Source organism: Siphateles boraxobius, unplaced genomic scaffold (assembly GCF_051911475.1).
Source record: "Siphateles boraxobius isolate OS27281-9 unplaced genomic scaffold, OSU_SipBor_1 12, whole genome shotgun sequence".
In the NCBI taxonomy this organism is placed as follows: domain Eukaryota; kingdom Metazoa; phylum Chordata; class Actinopteri; order Cypriniformes; family Leuciscidae; genus Siphateles; species Siphateles boraxobius.
In genome coordinates, this window is record NW_027508722.1 from 1,864,585 (window position 1) to 1,889,140 (window position 24,556).

The 24,556-nt window shown below is 38.5% G+C and overlaps 1 protein-coding gene across 1 annotated transcript in view; it reads left to right on the forward strand.

The window, feature by feature from the left end:
* Nucleotides 1–24,556, forward strand: part of ascc3 (activating signal cointegrator 1 complex subunit 3) — a 255,180-nt gene that overhangs the window by 79,159 nt on the left and 151,465 nt on the right. The window contains exons 9-10 of the mRNA XM_077206021.1: nt 6,449–6,652; nt 7,075–7,215. Coding sequence (XP_077062136.1) covers nt 6,449–6,652; nt 7,075–7,215 — 345 coding nt within the window. The remainder of the gene's footprint in view (nt 1–6,448; nt 6,653–7,074; nt 7,216–24,556) is intronic.

Below are 24,556 nucleotides of genomic sequence, written 5' to 3' on the forward strand. Positions count from 1 at the left end.
TTTGAAGAATCCCAACTTTAGAAACAAATTATTATAAAACAGCCTGAGAAGGTAAAAAAGTTCACGCCGAACTTCATACATGACTAATTTGGAAACATCTACATCGGCTACACATACACAAAATCACACTCCTCATAAAAAGTGCATGGGAGAATCGACTCACAATTGATTTCGGTGGAGTTTGATGTTAGCATGTTACTAAGGCCCTGTTTCCACTGTTTTTAATGATGTGATCGCAAGTGGTCAGCTGAGATATGTACGGTATGCTATGAGATATGTATGAGTTGAGACTCCAGATCACGTCCTCTGAGCTAGAGACACATGAAATGAGCGATGATCTGAGATCTTATGACGCGATAACAACGGAGACGGGACATTTCTCAACCGATGCTTGGGTTTTCTCAAGCGGGCAAGTCAAGCGTATTCCTGTCTCCATTAGGGCAGTAGTTCGACCCCTCCTGTACGGTTTCCACTTGGTAACCGTTTTAATGGGTGATGTGTTTTAAATGCATCTTCTGTGACCACTTCTGTTTAGATTTCCTTCTTACTCCCCTTCGAATGCGTCGCTTGGATAACATTGACTGAACATTGCATTCAAATGGTATTTTAATAAATTATAATAATTATAATAATTTTTACATAAATTATTATGTATTAGGTCAGGTAGGTTGACAGAAGGAGGTCAAATTTGGCTCTTCGAACACATTTGACAACATGAGCATCTACATTACGAAAGCAATCCAGGTTGAATGCATTTTTTTTTTTAAACGGACAAGCTCAAAACATTTAAGGCCCCATTCCAGTACACCTATGCTTAGCATCATCCATTTGAGATCAGCTCAATTATTAAATTCCAGGTGTCAACAAGGTCCAAGACAACACGATACACAGTGGAAAAATACAGCGCACATAGTAAAAACAGTATTTTATTTACGTTGCACTATATTTATTGTAAATTTTAACTATTAAATTAAATAATTTTATATGCAAAGCTCTACTCCGCTATCTTGGAATAATGTTTTCACTGAGCTCTTTGCAATGGATTTTGGGATTGTCATCTCTGTGAAGCAAGTTTTGTAAAAGACCTGCTGAAAATTGTAGTCTTTCAAATTTAGAATAATCTATAAGGTACATCTTTTTTTTGTGGTAACAAGAATTGTCCTGTCCCAAGTGGTACACACATAGACAAAACAAAAAAGAAAAAGGATGACGCACCTTCACTCTCGTCCATTGTAGAAAAGTGAAGCCGCCAATGTCCCAATATGGCGCTGACATCTTGCGCTGATTTGGGACCTGATTTTGCCAATTTGAGCGCGACGTGGAGCCGGGGAGCATTTTCCTGCAAAACAACTCATTATGTTGTTGTGAAATAAACAGTTTTAGAAATGTAGAAATCAAATTTGAAGCTCCAGCTTATCCCTAAAAAGTCAGTTGGTGCCTCAGTGACTCAGAGAAGCTGTCAATCACAGCTGTCAATCATGACGTCAGACTCCCGTTTTTATAGCATCATATAACTACAACCATTTATTTATCAAAAACGAACACTTAAACGTACATCAGTGTGATAAGAACTACATAAAATAACAGAAAACATCTTTGGAAAAAAATTATTTGAAGTTTAATTTGTAATTTGGTGGTTTAGTTTGCCTCACGTCCCATTAGACTACATGGAGAGGGCGGGGTTTATGACCTATACTGGGACCAGTCACCTGGGAGCGATCGAGATGCTTTGGCTTCACTTTTCAGGACTTGTGCGGCGTGTTTGGGTACACACAACCTGTGCCTGAATGCCACCTTGGCAAATAAACCCGAGCCGGATATGGGACACAAGTACGCATGTCCATTCGCTTTTTTTGGGTTGACTTAACAGTTAACATAAATTCAAAATTGATCATTTTTACTGGCTTAATACAACTTCTTAAGCCGGGGACACATTTAACGACTGTAAGGCTGATTATGAATGTAATTTGATACTTATGACTGATCATGCATTTCGCCGTGTCGCGTTCATTTGGTGTTCACAGTCAGTGTTTAAAATCTGCTGCAGTCGATGGAAACTGTAAGTGTGTTCAGTTCAGTCTTAGAATGTTTTAGCTAGGCGTTAAGTGTGCCCCCGGCATTAGTGTTTATGAGTTTGATTCATCAGTGCACCATATGAAAAAAGATAAATGTTTGGGAAAAATAATATGGGCAGACAGAGTGGAATAAAGCTGAGATTGTGCTTTCAGGCGCAAATGATTTCAGCCACTTGAAGTTTTGAATGGGAGCCTGGTCTGATGTTGTTAGATTTACCCCCGAGCCTGAAACTCAACGAGCTGGAATGGGCCGCCACTGTGGCAATCACTCCACTCACACACTGTGATGAAAAGTCCCGTTTACTGCCACTATTTCTACAGCCAGTAAAGAGAGATTAAAAACCCCCTTTTGACGTACAGCCGACTGCGAGTTTGCCAGACCTGTTTTAAAAGGTGTTGTACACTGTATGGGTTTGCTGATGGATTACCTCAGGGCTACATTACCGTACGGACTGTAAAATAGCACATGGGGGACCACCCTGACCCAAATCACAATTTCATGTAGTTTGACAAGCATTCATCACAACGCTGAGTGCGCTTCAAAGGAAAATAACCAAATGCGAGACATTTTCCGAGATCATTAAGTAATGACAACTCCATATTTGCTACATGTACGCGTTACTTCGAGGTGAATGTTGGGGCATGCATACATTTGCATTCATTTGCATGTTTAAGGTGTGCGTGGACACTGGCAGTCCTTTACAGACAAAGCTGATAAATCAAAATGAAGGGGGTTCTTAAAACTAGTGCAGCGGTTTGGTTACCGTGGTGATACAACTGTTCATTCTGATAGGTGGAGATCTCCTAATTACCTTTGAATATTTATAAGTTAGTCCTCTGAAGACCAACCCTGGGAATATAATGAGTCGGACCAGCTGAGGCTGATGCGCCTTCTCACGTTTTTTCAAGAAGACGTGGCACTCAGTTGAAGGTGATGTTATATGGAAACACCAACCTCCAATGAGGCGCTAACAGCTTTCTGGAAGCATTTTTTGGTAATTGGCTTCAATTGGGCCATTAAAGCTGATGAAGTTGATCTCCGTTTCAAAACCTAGTGTGAGCTTCCTTGCTCACTACCTTTTAAGGCAGGAACTGAATTGGAATCTTGCAATTGGCTGATTTGTGTATTCTATTCTATTTATATATTTTTTAGCTGAGGTCTTGATTGTTGTACTCTACAAGAATAAAATATACCAATTGGCGTAGTTGTAATCTTACATCAAAATGTAACAACTTAGCCCAGCTCTGAAATCCCTTTCCCCCCCTTTTTTTTTTTTTGGTAATATTTACACACTGTTTAGGCTACTGTAAGTAATGCTGCCTTCAGTAGCCAAAATCTTGCCAATATCTAATACAGTCATTTTTAAGGTTATGTTAGCTTATAGAAAGTATAGATAGATTTGAAAAAGAACTGGATTGCAATTGGAATGCATCAAGATTGGATTTGGAAGTATGGAACGGCCACTTTTCATGATTCAGTCAGTTCTGGATGGATAAAATCGAGCCTAGCCGTACATTTCTTGCTGAATATCCTGTTTTACCTGGGAATATGTCACATTTCAAAAGTAAAATGGTTTATAAATGCTGTGCTGACTCTAAATATGTTGCTAAATAAGAAGGCAAATGCTCTTGAATATCTTCTTGGTCATCTCCACCACAAAAAATGACATTTGCTTGCTTTAGACTGATGGGTACTTGGCCGCTGTGAATTTAAGGTCACATAGGGGGTGCTCTTGAACCTTAAGGTCAAGATGAAACAGAAATAGCCACAAATCTTTTCTTCCCTATTGTGACGTACAGTACATCCGCGTGTAACAGATTATTGGAGGAGTAAAAATGTGTAGCGGGGGATTGGGTATGCAGTAGTTGCTGATTGAATGTTGGGATGTGGGAGTTGCATTCTAAAATGAATGGAGATTAACGTGAGCTTGAAGTGGCAGGGTTTAAGTGCATTAATGATTGGAGAGGTTTGGCATAAGTCACCAAAGAGAAGTCTGTTTTTCACATTTTGATTAAACATTGCAAATCAGTCAATCAATCAACCAACCAACCAACCAACAAACAAACAAACCAACTAACCAACCAACCAACCAACTAACAAAAATGAAATGTAGACACGGATGAATTGTTCCCAATAAGATCTATAAGGCATTTACAAAATTGATAGATACATTTTCATAGAAGAGATGACTTCTCATTTTAAAATTACATACAAGACACCTTTATTCTTGTAGACTTCATAGATGCAGGCATAGGAAGTCCACTAACTGTGACTTTGTATATGTACATTTCTGTGAAAAGCGCTATACAAATAAACATTAATTGAATTGAATGAAGTTTACCACTGCAAAACATTCCACGGCTTTTCTGTCCACCTATCAAACGATCCTTCTGCAGTCACATCTTCACTGCTGTGCTTTGAATCGTCTTTCAGCTATTAATAATCCCTTCCATTTGGCTTTTCACTCTAGATTTTAAATCAGATCAGAGCCCTATAATAACTCTCTCAGCCTAATTGTTTTTCTTTTAATTTAAAGCGTGCCAGAGCAGAACGGTAAAAGAGAGACCGATAGCATTGTTAATGAATCCTGATCCCCTGATCCAAGACACGGATGCAGGAATGAGGGATACTGAGACGTCAGACAGAAAAAGACAAATACTTAGAACAGTTTCTAGATTTGTATTACTCAATGTGCCTTGATTAGATTTTTGTACTTTCTTGTCCCCTTTTTGATTTAAAAATCCTTAACTTTCTGCTCTACTTAAAAGGTGCCATGCGGTAATTTTAGCGACATCTAGTGGTGAGGTTGTGAATTGCACCCAACAGAAGTTACGGTGGCCGACAGGAAAAGATGCCGTCGTCTGAGACAGAAGAGTCAGTTAAGCAATGAGGTTTCTTTATCAAGATAAATTAAGAAATTAGGCTTACTTGATTATTCAGTAAAATTATGTTATTGCGAATATTATTGTTACTTGTTCATCATTGTGTCAGTGTTTAGCTTGCTTCTTTACACGAAGAACAACATAGTGACGAAACACGTTTGTCCGTTTAAGGCCACCGTAGAAAGTTAATAAAAACATAACGGTTCATTATGTTTTCAGTGGTGTATAAAGACCTTGCATAGTTATGTATATGATATTGCATTTCTGTCAACAGATCTTCCTAAATATTACACAATGCACCTTTAATGATGCTGGTAGTGAAGATAACCGTACTCAGCAGTAGTGCTAAAGTGCTCGCTGGTTTTTCATCTTTTATCAGAATTCTGTAGAGATTGACGGCTGTCAACCCCAGTGTGATGTCACTCAGGACAGAGTGGGCGGAATGATTGACAGCTCCTGACACTGCTCTGAGATTTCCCCCTCCATAGTCCTGTTGGCCTTTTGCAAGGATTTAATGTTTGAGCTCTCCGTACACACTCAGCCATGCATAAAGTCCCAACAGTCACTCATGGAGAAGCACTTGATCTGACTGCATCAGTATCTCATTTTTGGTCAGCACTGCTTTAGGTTCAGTATTCTTTTACTCTGGCTTTCGGTGATTGATTAGTTTAGGTAAAGTCACTGAAGATTGCCTTGTAGGAGACCGGAGTTGCTCATTAGCTGTGCATTAAAGTGGCTTCATTAAGTTATGGCTCCTGGTGCCCTTTCACTCTGACCATATGTGTCTCTATCACACCACATCTGCTACACACACACTCACTGTCTTCCACCTCTTGCAACCTACATTAAACGGGTACTTGGTGTTTTAAGATCTCAAGACCAAGTTCTTGTTGTCAACGGACCATAAAGGGGTTTAACAATATATCGTGCCACAATATATCGCAATACACAATGCAACAATGTGCATGGTGGATAGTTCACCCAAAATAAAAATTACTGTTTGAGGAAAAAAAAATCAATTTTTCTGAGTTTAAGTGTCAGTACTACTTTAAACTAGTGTATATAATGTTGGATATAATGTATAATAATGCAGTGGGGGAATATTTGTGGGTCCTTATAATGTTTTATGTTACCAGTAAAAAGTGGGCTACATTATTTTAAATATATCTAGTCAGTGAGAGAGTGCAAGCATATTCGTCTAAAATAATTCTGTATTTTCAGCTTCAGAATCATGAATATTTTTATTCTGGTGTCTCTATTGTCCTGTGCTTTGTCCAAGCCTATTCATTTACACCCACAATGTAATATCAAATTATATCAATCAGAATTTTAATCAGCAGTACATTTTTTTGTTAACCTTTTATCATATGTCTTGGAGAATCGCAATAATAGAGTATCGTGAGTTCAGTATGGTGATGTGTATCGAATCGTGACATGAAGGGATCGTTACACCCCTACGGACCATTGAATTTTTTCTTATGTGTTTGCAGATTGGCCAGTTGGTGTTCAAGGGCATGAAGAGGTTGAACAGAATCCAGTCTATAGTGTTCGAGACAGCTTACAACACCAACGAAAACCTGCTCATCTGCGCGCCCACCGGTGCCGGCAAAACCAACATTGCCATGCTCACCGTCCTACACGAGATCCGCCAGCACCTGCAGCCCGGGGGCGTCATACGCAAGGACCAGTTTAAGGTAAACACACACTCACATAGACAATATTGTTGAGTGAGCTATTGCATTTCTGGCAGCCAATAACTCATTTCCGCACCAGTGTCACGTACTGCACAACCTGATTGGGTGCGTTTGTTTAGTTTATGTCAAGCAAGGATAGACTTGAGCATTAAATATGTGTCAAGAAGTTTTACCACAGTTTGGAGATGTAAACGGATGCATTGTCTCGTGAAGCGAATTTTCACATGCGTGCATGTCAGCTTCAACGATGATAGACAGTCTTCATACATCACCATTAAACTCTTACTTTAAGCAGCCAGCTTCATATTTCTTTGTAAATTGTTATTTGTACTGGTTGCCAGGGAACAAATGGTACTGTGGTATTTTCTCATTTATCATGAGCTTGTCCTGTCTCTCTCCGTCTCTCTTTCTGGCCTCTATAGATTGTATACGTTGCTCCTATGAAGGCCCTGGCTGCTGAGATGACTAATTACTTCAGTAAGCGATTGGAGCCTCTGGGAATCGCTGTCAAAGAGCTGACGGGAGACATGCAGCTTACCAAAGGAGAAATCCTCCGCACTCAGGTAACAAATACTAAAGGATGCACCTATGGCTATTGTAAAATTGGACGTTGTCTTGTGGCAGCTTGACTTTGTTCGCTTCACTAGACTTGTACTTATCCCAACCCCAACTCATCTGTTGTCTGATGCTTCGGGATGGTCATACTTCATGATGCCATGAGACTCGATTTCCTGAGAAAAGGCTGGTGTAAAGATGGTGTAATGTTGGTGTTAAAGATCTCAAATGGTAGCAGAAAGGTGGGTAGGGTTAAACGGGTGCTATTATGCTTTTTCTTCAGGGTGTAATGTTGCTGTTTGAGCATGAAAATGGCTGCAAAGTTACGTAGCACACTCCAAAGATGCTAGTCTCTATATTAGTAAGCACTGTTTTCTTTGCCCTAAAACACCTCCATTGTAGTCTTGAGTTTTCTTTAGGGAACGAAAACATCACAATATTCCTCATTTCAATAATTCCTGCCCAAGGCAATGCAAAATAAGGGCGCGGGCCTGGTTGAGTTAGTTATTAGTGTTTCGAAACCCTTATGGTAAGGGGCGGTACATTTCCCAAAAAAGCTTGAAGCGGTTGACCAATCACAACACACTGGTCCAGCTGACCAATCAGAGCACATTGTGCTTTTCAGAAGGAGGGGCTTCAAAGAGACAGGAACTAAACAGAGCATTACTGACAGACTGGGAAGAGAGGAGCTGCAACTGGAGAAAATGGGAAAAATAATGTGTTTAACATTCAAGCATTAAAACCTATATTAGTAGAGCACAAAAACAAAATCAAGACTTCAAAAAGGAGCAGATTAGGTCCAGATTAGGACCTTTCACCATTGTGTCCATGATCAACATGCTTATTCCAGCTGGAATGAGCTGGTAATATGCCTAAAATGGTCACTTAAATTATTTAGACCCTAACTGTATGTTAAATAAAGACTTTAACACAGTTGTCAGACTTTGAACCCTTCACATTTGACAATTTCATTGCACCTATTAAAATGACTTTTCCCCCTTCTTTCAAACTGCTTGTCTCTCCATAATCCAAATTCATAATCATCTCCATCTCCAAATTTCCATATTATTGTTTTTATTGTTATTCCAAATTGCTCTGAAAATAGATGTATTTTGCATTTATAATGCATTTATAATTTGAAAAAAACATGAAAATATCTTGATCCTGTGTTAACAACAGGCTATATTTCAGGCACATACCAAAAAAACCATTTACTTTGGGGTGATGGAATTGGAAGTTAAAAAATGCTGACTTGTTTTCAGGTGTTAGGTGTAACTTTGCAAATGGTTGATATGCCCTTAAAGGTACCTATTTTGCAAAATTCACTTTTACATGGTGTTTGAACTTAAATGTGTGTCGGCAGTGTGTATAGCACTACAACCTGTATAGCACAGCCAGCTTATAACGGTAAAAATCCACCCACTCTTTTTTTTATCCCCATAAATCATAAGCAGTGCCTCAGAACAAGCCATTTTCAGTTTCTGTGCAATGTGACATCACAATGCGTAGGTCCCGCCCACGACTTCTGACAGTCTCCGCCCTATTAGCATAAACCCCGCCCTGATTGAGCTGTACACAGTCTGTCATATTCATCTTCTCACCAGAGCATTTAACAGCAGCATTCAAGAAATGTATTCTTATTAAAACTACTAAGTTATTTAGTCAAGAGCAGTGAGTGATTTTCTGTTTTTCGTTTGTTGTTTGATTCATATTAACAGTATAGCGGTAGGTACTGTATATTATGCTGGTTTCACTTTAATACTTGTGCGATTTCTTTACTTGCTGTTTACATTCAAAGACATAACCGGCTGTGTTTATGTGAACTTAATGTGTTTTTAACAGTTTAAGCGCAATTAGTTTAATACTGACAGGACTGGCCGTCTGGCACTCTCTGTGCGTGTGCTTCGAGTGTGTGGGCTCTGAAAACCACATATCAGAAGTTTAGGCTGAAATGGCTTTAAAATGCATGCAGATTATAAACTTTCATGATCATGCAGAACTGAAGAAACTTCACAGACACACTCTGGGGACACCTTAGACTTATATTACACCCTGTAAAAAGAGGCATAATAGGTCCTCTTTAACGTGTTAGTTGGCTACAATGGTTGAATTGTGGACGTCTTATAATGGTGTTAAAGCACACATATTCTGAAATGCTTTGCTATAAGTTCACTTGCACGTTTTGTGCCATCATCACATTTTTCTCTCAGCCCAAATGCACTCTTCCAGGAAGGAAACATCCAGGGGGATTTTAAGGGTGTGAATTGCATAAATAGGGCATGTACCTCATATCTAACAAGCCAGTGAGAGTTTTAAGTCCTCTTGACTTAAAAATCCACAGCTATTTTGAACATTTGTTTATGTACACGCTTAAAAACCCTTCAAATTAGTTGTGGCTTCCTTCCATAACCATGTTTTTTCACAATGTCGACTTTCTTTTTTTCTCTCGCTCACATTCCCTTCCCTGTAGATTCATGCATTAATGGATGTACGGAGACTTCTAAGAGCACTTAATTGTTAAAACAAGAGTGAGGAGATGAGGAATAGATTTAGAGGATTGTAGAGAACAGGAAGAAGTCATGGGTCAAGTGGTGTGAGGAGTGTAATATCAATGCCTGTATAAAGGGAAATGATCCTCGTTTTTCCCACATGAAGCTCGCCTTCTTCTGACCATATCAATAATTGTGCGCCCTCGCTGTACTTCCCAAACAGAGGAGCGAACAAAGCAAGAGATATGGAAGAGATATGAAGCGAGGCGACGCGTTGTAGAATAATAAGGCATCCTCACCACTTCTCTGTGGCTGAAAGCAGTGCTTTACTGCCCCCTCAGCCCTGTGTCTTTTAGACAGTGGCAGGCTTGCACAACAGTACTTTAAAAAATGACCATCTCCGCAGTGGTTAGCTGGTAGAATATCAAGTATCTTGCCTATTTTTGCAGCGTTGGAGATGTCTCTGAGGTTTCTGGTAGACGCTGAGACAGGAAAAACGAATGATCATTACTGGCAGACCTCACAGACTGGCTCGTGGAGCTCAGAGACACGCTGTCATTGTGCGTGCCTACTTTTTGTCTATGCACACTGTGTTTTAACCATTATTTTAGTTAATTACAAAAAAGGACATGGGAAACATAAGATGGTGTGTTGTGTCTTATCGAGGCTCTCGAGGTGGTCATTAGATATTGATTGGTGCTTAACATCAGAGCTGTATCTTCAGCACTGGTCCAAGTTAACAGCAGGTTACAACCTAACCATTGCATTATTTAGTGTGCCTTTCCTTTAATCATGGGGAATGTCTTTGTTCTTCTCTCTTTTATTTGTTAATCTTTTTCTCCTTTCTTTCTCACCCAGTCAGATTCCCCAACACAAACTACCCCAACACCTATTATGTACCTGTAGCCTAACGTCACCCAATATATGCATGACTACCACTACCCCAATATACATATACCAACCCTATCATGCGCCAATACACACATGCATCCAATGAGATCACTCCAACACACACACATCCCAACATCTACATGTAGCCTTACATCACCCAATATATGCATGACTACCACTAACCCGATATACATATACCAATCATATCTTCTGCACACACACACACACACACACACACACACACACACACACACACACACACACACACACACACACACACACACACACACACACACACACACACACGCCCGCCCAGTGCTTCTTTTAGAGAGCTTGTCATTTTCTGCTGCTTGGATCATAGCACTTTGTCTGTCTGTCTTATTTTCTTGTTTCTATAGTAACCACTGTACAGTAAAATGCCTTTTACAGAGAACACACAGCTGTTCAAATAACCTTATTGAAGACTAAATTTGTGCTGTCAGAAGCGGTTCTGACATTTAAATAAGAGGGCATAGGTTATACAAAGACAAAGATGCTGGCCCTGGTAATTATATTATATAGCAATCAAAATAACGTTGATCATAAGTATATGGAATTATTTAGAAAGAAAAATGTAATGTTCTGAACTGCTGTAATGGTAACTAAAATTATAGTTTTTATTTATTTTTTATCGATCTTGGTTATTCACAAAATAATCAGCCAAAGTGCTTACATTTCATAGGAGTCAAGTCTAAGCCCACCCAGACGGTTGTGGGACTAATGTAATATGCAAATTTAAGATAATCAGGGAGGCTAAATGATATTTATTCTATTGATTCTCCTAAGCCTGGAGATGTGAATAGATCCTCAGCAGAAATGGGATTGCCACAGAGAAACTTAACTCTTGCTGTATGGAAATTCTGTCACAAACCAACAAATAGGACACTCAAATTTTTACCAAATTGGTGATTACCATATAACGTTTTTCAGTTCGTCCCATGGGAGACCTGGGGAAAGATGTGAGTGTTGGAGCAGAGAAATGAGATTCCAAGTGGAAGTCTAGAGTATTTTATGGGATATTGTTTAAATTGGGTGACACGATCACGAGAGTGCAGGCTGAAAAAAGGTCTTGCCACAGCAGTTCTTGTCTTATCAGGGAGTATAAAATACACTGAGCATTTCTGACCGAATATTTCACGGACAGATAAAACAGAGCACATCAGATTATTTACAATCCAGCCTGTCAAAGTGACAGGTAATTATTATTTGTGGTGCAACCTCTGGTGGAAATGCTCACATTAACACAGTAATGTTTTGATAGTGGCACAGTGTTTACACTTTTCAGGAAAATCAGTCCACAAATGGCTATTGTCAGAAATTGTTAATTGTCTTTTCATATTAAGCTTAGGTTGAAAAAAAAACTATTTTAACATCAAATATAATTATTGAATTGCAGAATTTTCCTATTGAGGTTATTCCGAGTTTATACACTTTAATTAGCACCTCAGTGAGAGTGCATGCAGTGACTACTTATCCATGGTTTTCTGTGTAAAGTGTATGAGGGGCTATTTGCATTCGCCATTGGATCATTGAACTTGTTTTTTTCCTTAAATGCAGCTGAAATAATGCCTATTCTGTGTGAATCAGTGGGCGGGGCTAAAGAGACGATGATGTAGAAGTAGGAGTTGGTCTGGGCCGCAAGTGTAAATGCCTTTGTTTGTTGAAAGCACATATGTAAATTTTACTCCTTCCAAATTGTTAGAAATTAAGTGTGAGACCGTTTTATAGGCTATATGTCATGTTATAGCCAGATATAACTGCCGCAAATAAAACAGAAAGTCGTAGACGCTCAAAACGCAATCGTCTTCATTAAAAGTAGTGAGACTAAAAGGTCTTACCAGTGATGTCACTGCTCTCTCTCTCCTATTGTGGCCTTTGATTCTTGAAATTAGCTGATGATCAATAAAATGCAGCTCATATCTGCTGCTTTCAATAACGTGAGCTATGTTGCATATAGCACAGGAATTGGATATTGGATTTATATCCGTTTTGCGCATTTATGTGTAAACGGAACCATTTTGAATCAGATCATATCATCTATCCGATCAGTAAAATCGAATGAAATGGTGTAAACAGGCCCTATGATGTAATAATGTGACAAAATCCAAAGCGTCAGCATGTCATTTTCTGAGCTTTCAGTAAAAGCTGTTTTTTGGATTAACAAAGGAAGTTGTATTATAGCACAATGTCAAAAGATCAACTTGATTACTTAATTACAATACAAGTGGCTTTAGTTTTCTTCTACTGTTTGTAGGAATTATTGGATTTAGGAAAATCCAATAAATATGCAAAATTACATAATGATAAAGGAAGGGGAAGTAGGGGAAATGAGGTGTCAACTCTTGAGTGGCACTGATTCACCAATCCAGTTATAGGATGTGTCTTGAGCTTTGTGTCCTATGTGATGCTGGTTCTCCAATAACACCTGTGCCCTCCCTAGAGCACTAATACACTTTACCTGCACTCAAAACAACACAATTGAGTTTTGTGAAAGGCACACACACCAATAGTTTCCTCTGAGCGACTCTGCTGGAGGATATATCTGTAGAGTAAACCACTCCAGTGATTATGATGGGAGCGCAGGTTCTTGTTCTACAAATTGGAGAGATCAAGTTTTGTCATGGCACACCACTCGTTTGGGATAAACTCTTTACTTTAGCACAGAAGAACTTCACACTGAAAGCTTGACAAGCAGTCTATTCAGACTTTAGGAGACGTTCATTTGCGGTACACTCATGTCACTCAAATGCACATAGGAATAACTTTGTAGAAACACATGCATATATACAATTCACACACAATCATTGAAATTAAACATGGGCACAGATTTTGTTGCAGAAATAAATTGAATGTTTCTTTAGTCACATTGCTGGCTTGTTATTTCGTTATATCAAGTATTAAGGGGTTAAGTATTATGGGCCGTCACATTTCTATAGGGGAGGTTGGGTTGTCTCTCCCAGGATGCCAAACTAGAACAGTTACTTATTGAAAAAAAAATGTTTTTTGACACTTATTCACATAGTCAATAAAGTTTTGAGAAAAGTAGGTTTGATTGTATCAAGTTGTAAGCGTTTCAGGTTTTTTTTTTTGACGTTATTTTCAGCTGTTCGGTTTTGATGCTTTTGAATGTGTTTTTTTCTTTTCTTCAATTCTCACTTTGAGAATCTGATGCTGTGGAAACACTGGCCAGATGTCACGATTACCTGAAGTTCATATACAATCATGATAATTCATTGACTGGAATTTGTGTTTCATGCTTTGATGCCTCACTTTCTCACCTCCGTCTACCTGACTTCTTTCAGTGGGTTTCCATCCTCTCGTGAGCAACGTCAGTGTATATCCTTTTATGCTGATTTATACTAGTGCTTATTCTTGCCTTTCACCGAGTGATTTCTAGCGCAAGACTGTGTCCATCATGGCTTTGATCTTTAAAAGTATGATCCACCATATCGTCCTTTCATATGAGGAGAAAGAGCGTTTGCGTCAGAGGAGGATTTAACTCTCAGGGGTCTGAGGTGTTTTCTGTGACATTTCTGCTCATTCCTGTTACTTATAACATTTCCATGGCTAAAATCTGATTACACTGCTTGTTTCCGCCACAGAATAAAGCATTTTAAAAGAAAATTGTGACTTTTTGTCTCACAATTGCGAGTTTACGTCTCACAATTCTGACTTTTTTTCCTTGTAATTCTGACTTTATAACACAGAATTTTGACTTTATATCATGCAATTCTGACTTTATAACTCTCTATTGTGACTTTATATCTCGCAATTTGAAATGTAAACTCGCAATTGTGAGAAAAAAGTTTGAATTGTGAGATAAAAAGTCGGAATTACCTTTTTCTATTTTTTATTTAAACAAGCTTCCATAGTATTCAGCACAAACTACTACAATAATTTGTGAGCAGCATGTATGTGTGTAAAGTTTGTATTTGTGAGAATTTATGTTTTTGCATGGTTAGTGAAATAAGTCACTGTTTGTGTCAGAAAGGCCATATGCGAGAGAGTGACAGTGATCATGAATATTGATTCATGATCAATATTCAAGATCACTGTCCTCTCCGAATAGGCCTATCAAGGTGAACGTGACTGTGAGCAGATTACAAGAAGATCTTTTTTGGATTGTTTGTATTTTATTTACAGCTCAAACATAATCAAAATATATAATGAAGGTTAAAGGCACATTATTAATCACACTGATCTAAACACAGAGACTTGAACAGTCAAACACCTTTGTGCCATTCCTGAAACACTTGCTGTTCAACTGTAGAAATAAGTGAAAGCTGGCGTTTCCAAGGTGTTTGCTTTTTCTTTTGCCATGCACTGAAAAAATAAGCCACATCATCAGAATACCTTTGGAAATGTTCTAAACAAATCGAGTCCAAGCAATATGGGAAATGATTGAACTGTCATGCGTGCATTGAATTGTACATCTACAGCTGAATTTGTGTAAGATGTTGCACTACAAATAGCTGAAAGATATTTTTCTGAATAAGTAGGAAATGGATGCGTGTAGTTTGCATCAGTTTTAAGGTTTACAAACATAGTTATGGATGGATTGGATGGATCATTGTTCCAGACACTGCTCTTGCATCCAAACAGTCCTAAAAATATTTTTGCCAGTTAAAGCATTGGGGATTAGTCTCAATTTGTTTTTTCGGTTCATTTTGGTGGCACATTTCAGGAGGAAGTTCACAGAGACTGAGACAGTGCACCCTGTTTGGTTTCTTTATTATACAGTCAAATCAAAAGTTAATCAGACACCAGATATAATTTTGATATTTTTTTACTAGTGGGTGCAGGACACTATAGCTCATGTATGTAAGTGAGGATAGCAACATAAAGTAAACTGTGACATAGTATACCCCAAACTTCTTCATATAGTGACTACCAGTAAAATGGATACAAATTTGGGACCAAAAGTTATTCAGAACCTTTGAGCTGACCATGTTTTGCTGAAGTGTTTTTTATTTAATTGCTAATGCAATTTAACAGCTGACAGATATTCAACATAATTCACGTGTGAGACAGTCTAACAGAAGGACGGACAACACCAGTGAAATATCGAATGATTTGATAACTCTGAGTTCTTGTCATATTTAATTACCATTTTGTAAACTATAGCGAATAAACTGTGATGAGGAATGTTGAAGGTGTCTGAATAAGTTTTGGTTTGACTGTATATCTAGTGTGAGATCCTCATGATAATACCGTGTGTCCAGCTCCTCTGGATCCTCAAGTTGATGCACACCGTCTGCCGTGACTAAGTCACATGTTGTTATTATTGCACTAGAAGCATCACAACCAGCAAACAACCCTCACTCGCCTCTCTGCCACCCACTCCAGTGATGACAGTTGCCATGGAAACTGTGGGAGGAGGGCAGAAATGGTGTGTTTGTGCACAGGTCTGAAGCAGGTGAATATTTGCTGCTTAGCATAACGACAGAGCGACAGAGGTGTTTCACAGGCGGTGTGGTAATTAAGACACGAGGTAACGAGGAGCTGTCTGCAACACACACACACATTCACTGGAAACATTCTTCCCACAATCCCCAATAAAACCACTCACCCCCTGCTTCAGAGATATTGGGCCAGCACATCGAATCCACGATAGTTTATTCCAAGATTATTATAGCTTTACCCACCGTACTAATATTCTGCACTCATTTTCTTGGGTTCAGTTTTAAGAAATGGTTTTGTTATTTCGTAGACACCATTTTTATTTTTTCAAATTTTACTCGTAATCTTTTACTTGTAGTAATTCAAGTTTCGCTTGTAATGAAACTTAGAAAGAATCAGCTGAGGAATCAACATAACATTGACAATAATGTACATCAATATTAAGAAAAAAACTTTTGAATTTAAATTTACATTGTTGTTGAATCATTTACAGAGTAAAGATAAAATAATGATCTCAATACAAGTTGCGAGGCATATTTTTAGTAAATCTTTTAAATGTGGCATTGCATCTTGAATAAGACTTGATGTTTAAAGATGGGGAAAAAACCTGCTAGATAATTGTTTAATTCAGTATCAGCAACTATTTTGTCTCCAGTCTTCTCAAGTCAGACTGTTGGTTATAGTCATTTTTTTTGCTTATAATTTTAAGTTTTATTCCAGCACTGTTTAGTTTATTTTGAATTTATTGTTTTTCATCTGGATTCACAACTTGAATCCAGTCCCAATCATTTTAGTTTTAGTGTAGAATAAAAAGACTGCTTTGAATCATACTCGTTCGTTTAATCCCCATGCCAGAAAGGTTGACAGTGGAAAGATACCATCACAGGAGATTGACTTTATCATACACTAGGGGTTTGGTTTGCTGCAGAAAACAAAGTCGGCGTCTATGAAGTAAAATAAGTAGGGTTTTTTTACCCTCCTGGCTTTGTATTGTAATTAAAATGAGCACTTTAGCTCTGCTACCTGTTTGCCAGCGCTTCCATTTAGATTAGCGGCGGTCTAATTAACGACAGACGTGCATTTTCTCTTCCAAAGCCAGTCTCTAATGGCTGGGCAGATTGATTTAAATGCAAACGAGAGAGGATTTAATGAACTGCTTTTACTGAAAGTGTTTAATAGGAATTTCAACACTCGCAGACAGGTTGGTAAACAGCTCTCAGACCATTAATTATGCATTGTTGTACATTTCTTCTCTAAAATGTTGGTTAATGGTGTCAAAATAATCATATTTTGTGTCTTGAATGATTGCGCTTTTGAAGATGGCTGACATCGGTGGGAAATCTTCGTTTAGATTTGTGTAATTTAGTTGTCACACAAAGATAACTGGCTCATCATGTGGGCGGCACATGTATAGGTAGTCATTCAATTTTTTTTCTTTGGCTAATTCATTTAAAGTCTCATAAGCACGAGAGCGAATAGTCTACATGCTCATTTTTTCCTGTAATGAATGGTTTCCCAACCCTCAGATTACATACACAACCAGACGGTGACACCAGCATGTCCTTCACTATTGTTGTTCGAATGCCTCTACTTGTCCTATCATCCCAATCCATCACAACAATGGGGGAAACGCCAAGGATACCCTCACACAACATAATGTGTGTCATTCCTGGAGTATTAAATACAGATGTTCATACACAGTGAAGCTTACTGAACCAAAGTAAATCCCTGATATCTTCATGACTAAATTTGAAGAGTGCTCAATTCATACGACATCTATCAACCAGATGCAGTCAACAACTATGCAGTTGACAATAATGTGACAACCTTTATACATGTGGACTATTATTATACAAAATGTTTAGTACAGATAAATCGGGCGTTTCATCACAATACAATCTGAAATTGATTCTCTATAAGAAATGGCAAGAGTCTAGAAAATCTTTCAGTTTTCTCTGTTCTCTAAAGTGTACACATCAAGTATCCCGATTAGGACATATTCAACAAAATTAGGTACTCCAGTTGTTGAAAAAATACATTTATATTCAATTCACATTTATTTGTATAGCACTTTTTATAATACACATCATTTCAAAGCAGCTTTACAGAAAATGCATGAGTCCACATTACAATTCAGGGTGATCAGTTATCAGAGGTTATGTATTTCCGAAATGCACATATACAAATTCACAGTTAGCACAGTTATTCCAAAAATGCATTTAAACAATGTAATAATCGAAGGTCGGAACAATGAGCTCATTGAAGTAATGAATACTTCAATACTTCATAACTTAAAAATGTTATGAAGGGTAATCGCATGCGCTCGGTGGATCTCACTTGCTGTCTGTTTAGTCTTGTTTAGTGCAAGTCTACAGAGCCTCAGTACAAAGCACAATGGTACACAGATTCTGAAGTAAAAATAGAGCCAGTTGGTAGAAATAAATGCATTCTTCACTCTTGTTATAATCATTAACTTATTCAACATTCAACACACATGCGTGAAGTGCAAAACAAGAAGGGCATAGCCTTATGAAGAAAAGAAAGAAAAAGTGGTTGCGATAGTTGCTTGCAATCTGGTTGGGTTTTCGGTATTACAATATTGCGTTTGTATTGCATTATTGTGTTTATTGCAACAGCTCTAATTGTGATATTGCTTTTATAGGACAGTTATAGAAACAAGACTTTAATAGCAGCAACAAGAAGCCAAAGCAGGATCAACCATTGTGTTTGCTAAACAACGCACAGACTGACAGCATGTTTGCAATGCTGTGAACACAGACGAGTGGAGCGATATAAACGGACATGTTTCAGTGCTGTTATACTAAATATCAGCATCCGTCTGTCTGTCAGTCAGTCAGTCAAAAGCTGAGCAAATGTTTTGGACCAAATAGAGTAAAAGTAAAAGGAGTTTCTCCTAAATACTTAAAGATGCAATACAACCTCTTGAAATTGTACAATTGCTATGTCAGTACCAGTGTTGGGTAAGTTACTCAAAAAAAGTAATCCACTACAAATTACGAATTACTACTTTATAATTGTAATTTGATTACATTACTGATTACTGCATGTAAAAAGTAATCAGATTACTAATTACTTTACTTTCAGGTTACTTTGAAAACCTATTAAAACTTCAAGAATAAACTACAAAGTGAAACTCAATTTTTTCAGTAATTTAATATTGCAGACATCCCAAGTCTCCCGCATTGATAGCGGCTCCCTGATGCCCGCAAATTAGTTAAAATCTCCCGGAATCTCGAGCGAGCGAGCAAGAGCGCGCATGCGAGACAGAAGAGACTTGCTGCAAACCGTGTAGCACGCGGACAGCGGAGAGGGAGAGAGCGAGAGACCTTGCGAAAAAAAATAATTTTTTCTTAACAATACATATGTAACGCAAGTAACTTAATTTTATTGACATCAGTAACTGTAATCAAATTACATAAATGTTAAATGTAATGAGTTACATTACTGCATTATGACGAAAATTAATTAGAATACAGTAACTTTGTACGTTACTTTGTAACGCGTTATACTCTGGTCAGTACACCCGAGAAACATGGTTTTCTTTCCACTACTCTAATATACAATACTTTATTTCTATCAAGAAGTACAAATACTTTCCTGCCCGCCCTAATTCAAGGTGTCCCCCAGGGTTCGGTTCTTAGTCCTCTCCTCTTCACAACACACACACTTTTTCGTATCATTAGTTGTCAATAGGGGTGCAACGGATCAAAAAACTCAGGGTTCGGATCGTTTCTCGGATCGGATCATTTTTCGGATCAGCAAAAAAAAAAAGGCCTCATGTCTGCACCTATAAACACAAATGATAGCTAGGCCTGTCACGATAACACATTTTGCTGGACGATAAATTGTCCAAGAAATGATTGCGCTAAACTATAATATTGATGATAAACGATAATATTGTCGTTCTGAGACCATTTTCATCTAAAATAATGATAATGGCATAATAATGCAGGTACACCTTTTCAAAGATCAATAAACTTTTATTTCTCAAGACTATTTAACACTGAAAACATTTTAAATATATGAACAAAACAACCAAAAACAAAATCAATGGACTCTCATTCTCTGTTAACAAAAAATGCACTTACCAATGTGTTCACACTGAGAATCATATGCATCATGTAGGCTACTGTGTGAGCATGCGTCTCATATGAGTGTGTGCGCGGAGTTTGTGTGTACTCGCGTCTCATTGAGTTTGTGCGCGAGTTTGTGTGTGTGTGTGTGCTCGCGTCTCATATGAGTAGGTGCGTGGAGTTTGTGTGTGCGCGCGCGCGTCTCATATGAGTAGGTGCGTGGACTTTGTTTGTGTGCGCGCGTGTCTCATATGAGTATGTGCGTGGAGAGTTTGTTTGTGCGCGCATCTCGTGTGTGTAGAGTTTGCGTGTAACGTTATGTGCGAGAGCGACTTTAGGTGTGTCTTTGTGCAATTCATATGCATTTGTTTGAGCATTCAGCAGTATACATGTATGTTTGACTACTTAGTATATGTGTATGCAAGTGTTTTATGTGTGCGTGAATGAAGTTTGATTTTTTTAAGCCCTAGACTGCGCCTCATATGAGGGAGAGAGAGCGCGCACGCGAGAGAGAGAGGGACGAGCGAGAGCCTGGTAGTGCTGCGCGAATGTTTTCACTCCTGTCAGTGAAACATCGGGGCGATGTCGCTTCAAATGCGTGGCCATGCTGCCACAGTGCCTACACACGGTTTTATCCACTAACCTCTTTCCTTCATCATTATATTTGACAGGGAAGCCAAAATGCTCCCATACAGGCGATTTAATTGACGCGGGGCGTTCAAGCTCCTCTATTCCTCCGCTCGCCATGACCACACTGTGTGTGGACTGAACATGCCGCATGCACACAACTTTTTTTTTTTCATAAATCAATCCGCGGATCACTTGTGTGCCGAACCTAAGATATTGATCCGAACGGATCACGGATCAATGATGATCCGTTGCACCACTAGTTGTCAACTACAACTACTAGGGGTGGGAATATTTCAGAATCCCACGACTCGATTCAAATCGATTCTCGCTCAACGTTCACATTCGCCTCTATCACGGTGTGAGCTCACGCGCGTCTTTTACATCATTAAAATGAGTGAGCATCAAGTGGACAGATATCTATGAAGGAAAGTGACTATCATCTGGATCTGGGCTGTGTTTCCCAAAAGCATCGTAAGCCTAAGTTGATCGAAGAGTCCGTTGGTGGTAATCGTTACTATCAATTTAAGCTCACGATGCTTTTGGGAAATGCAGCCCTGATGCATTGGCTGATCGTTTGGAGCAAGAGATATATAATACGTGCCATTGTATTCTCAATATTTATTACTTTAGCCTCAGATACAGGACATGTTCATTCTCTTTTATAGGCGGATATTTGTTCGTTATCACAGAAAACCGCTTGCACATCTACGTTGAATGTGCTTCTTGTATGTAAAAACTAAAGTAGCCTACCTGTACACGGAAAGATCGTAAGAAAAGCTTTACGTGTGCTCGACTAAATAAACTAAACATTATTTGAGGCTATTTTCTATTTGTTAAGATAATGAAATGAACTGCTGATGTCAGGTATAAGCTTCATTCATAAAGCTTCCTCTGTTGCAAGGTCTCTAAACTGTCCGGGTGCTGCACTCGCCTTCTTTAAAAACAACATCACATTATTAAACATTCAGAAAATCGATTTTTGAAATTTGTGAATCGATTCGAATCAGCGGAAGAGAGAACTGCGATTCATATGTGAATTGATTTCCCCCCCACCCCTAACAACTACTTAGAGACACTAAAATCCTTCAATTTTGTTCACTCAGATCTTGTATGCTCCATTTAAAATAATCAGCTGTAATCAACTGTAATTGTAGCAATGCTGATAAAACAGAGATTACAATTTTAGCACTTAGAGACGTTTGCATTGATATCAACAGAATTCTCGCTGCAAAACCATCAGGAATCTGAGCCTCCAATTTGACTTGTTTCTCTTTTGTTGGAGTTTCAAGCCCACATCAGAGCCAACATTTTTTTCTTTTTCTTTTAGAAATAAACCTTTTTTTGGTGTATCTCTGCCCCGTCACACATCTCTGCCCCAAACCTCAAGACATTGTTTTGTCCCAAAGATGCAGAATTGCATCTTGCTGTAAATTTGACCTAATGCATCCGTACATTCCTGTTCGTTCCACATTTCTCATTCCAGATCCTTTCCGTTTGATTTCTGTCTGACTACACTATGATTTGAAGATGTAATGGCATCTAAACTCTGAAATGCATTTCCACTCCTGGTTGATAGTTGCCTATTTCTTTTGTCTCTGTTTCTGTTTTCCTTTCTCTTGTTGTTTAGTAATTTGTAACTTAATGGTTGATTGACTGTACATTGATTATAGTGACCTTACTCATTTATAAAGTCATTATTGGATTCTCCTTGTGTCCTGCTGTATATTGCAATGTGAAAGTCTTGCCAATGTAGTTGCCCATTCCCAAACACTGACTGTGTGAATGTAACTAAATGGCACATGTAGCAACTTTCAAACTTGTAACCATATCACTGGTGCAATATCCCATATTTCAGAAATCGTATGAAGCTGTTCTGAAGGTCAGGTGACTTTACCTATTGTTTAGTTTTTGTTGTCTGTATTCTATTAATTGTTCTTTTTTTATTTTGCCGACTGCTTGTGCGTATATGCATACTTAAAAAAAATAAAAAAAACCTTTCTAGTTGAGTGCACTTTCTGCATTATAAAGGGCTGATTCGGATGTATGGGATGCAGTGATGGAGTCATGCTCTAGTAAAGCATGTCGGATTGCGATAGTTTGCAGCATCCTTAACTTTTCACTTATTAACCCACAAGATTGTGGCGTGTAGATTGTGTTCAAAGCAGTGTTTAATGCTGTATTTGATTTGTTGATAAAACCACTCATGAATTTGGTGAGTTGTATGAATTGGGGGCGTTATTATTCAGGAACATGGGTATATCAGGGAGGAACACTAGAGTAGCATGGGATTGCATCTTTTCCTGCAAAATTGCATTATATGCAATTTTGCTGGAAAAGATGCAATCCCATCCCAATTATGTGCCATTTCAGCATTATGTTATATTCTGAAATGGCACTATTTTCTATGATCGTAATATGGCCGTGTGGAGCAATTATCACATCTCCCACAAGGAATATCACATCTCATGACTCCCACAAGGAAAGCTATGAAAACTACAGTGTTTAACAGGCAGAATCGGAGGTTGTTGGTTAAATTGATTTCTTGGAAGGGATTTCAAAGTCTGTAGGCTTTAGACCTATTCGGATGGGATTACATTAACGTGGAGAGGTGGGGTAAAGTAAATGTTACCAGAGCTTTTGTTATTACCAATTGTTGTTGTTTGATTGTGTAGGGCAGTTTGAGACCTGTTGATTGTTTGAATTTATCCTTTATTTGTGCAGATTTGGTGTTTACCTTATTTACGGTTTTGTTATTCCATTTACATCGTTCTTGTTGGCAGGTGCTTTTTTGGCAATATGACTAACAACAAAATGCGCATAGTATGTGAAATTACAAAAGCAGGGGACCACAAAAAAGTAGATGTAACTTCAAGTGGCAATAATCCTAGAGACGATTTTGTCTGGAACATAAGTTGAACGAAATGTATACACGCCATAATTCAGCAAGTATCCATTCACTTCTTCACACTGAGGAGATTGGTGCAGTGTACAACCAGTCACCTTTAGAAATGTCCTGTTGTGAGAATGATAGCCTTTTCTGTTCATTTGTCTATTGTTGGTGGAAGTACTGATGCAGAGATATTTCTATACCTTGGCCTCTTATTTACTTTTTTAAAAACACACCACTCGTAATTCTCTGGAGAGATATAAAGGACATTTTTCTTAAGAGTTAGCTGCTCACAGAACCAGTTTCCACCAGTCATTTGTAAAGGTATAGTTAATGCAAAACAAAAAGTCCTCACAGAGAGAGGAGGAATAGATACTAGTGTAAAAACACACATATATTATCATTAGATGAATGTTAGTCACAGGAAATGTTTTAAAATGGTCGAAGTCTCATAACTTTCTCACACAATTATCCATGTGCCAGTGGCATCTCATTCACTGGAGTAAGCGCTATAGGGCTTGCACGACTTTTAATAGTCGACTAGCCATCCATTAAATTAATCGTTCATCATTATAGAACAATTGCAACTGAAGTCATGTCATCATGACTTGCTGACAAAGACTTGTATAAGAAAGCAAAACTGTCGCCCTTTTTGCCTTTGTCGCCATTGCGGGAGAGCAAACAACAGACACAGTGGGAGTGGTGTCAAGCCTCGGAGAGGCATTTATTAAAGAAAATAAACATAAAATGTCCAAAAATGGGGGAAATGAAGTGTTAAAACAAAAGGGGATCTGGTGTCTTCGTTGTGCCAGGGAATCGTGAAGGGAGGGTAGTGAAGAGATGGGATGGGTCCAGGTAAGGGGGCGGTGTCCGGCGGTCGCACGCACTTCCCTGTCCCCTTGGGTCGAGGCGCGAGGGG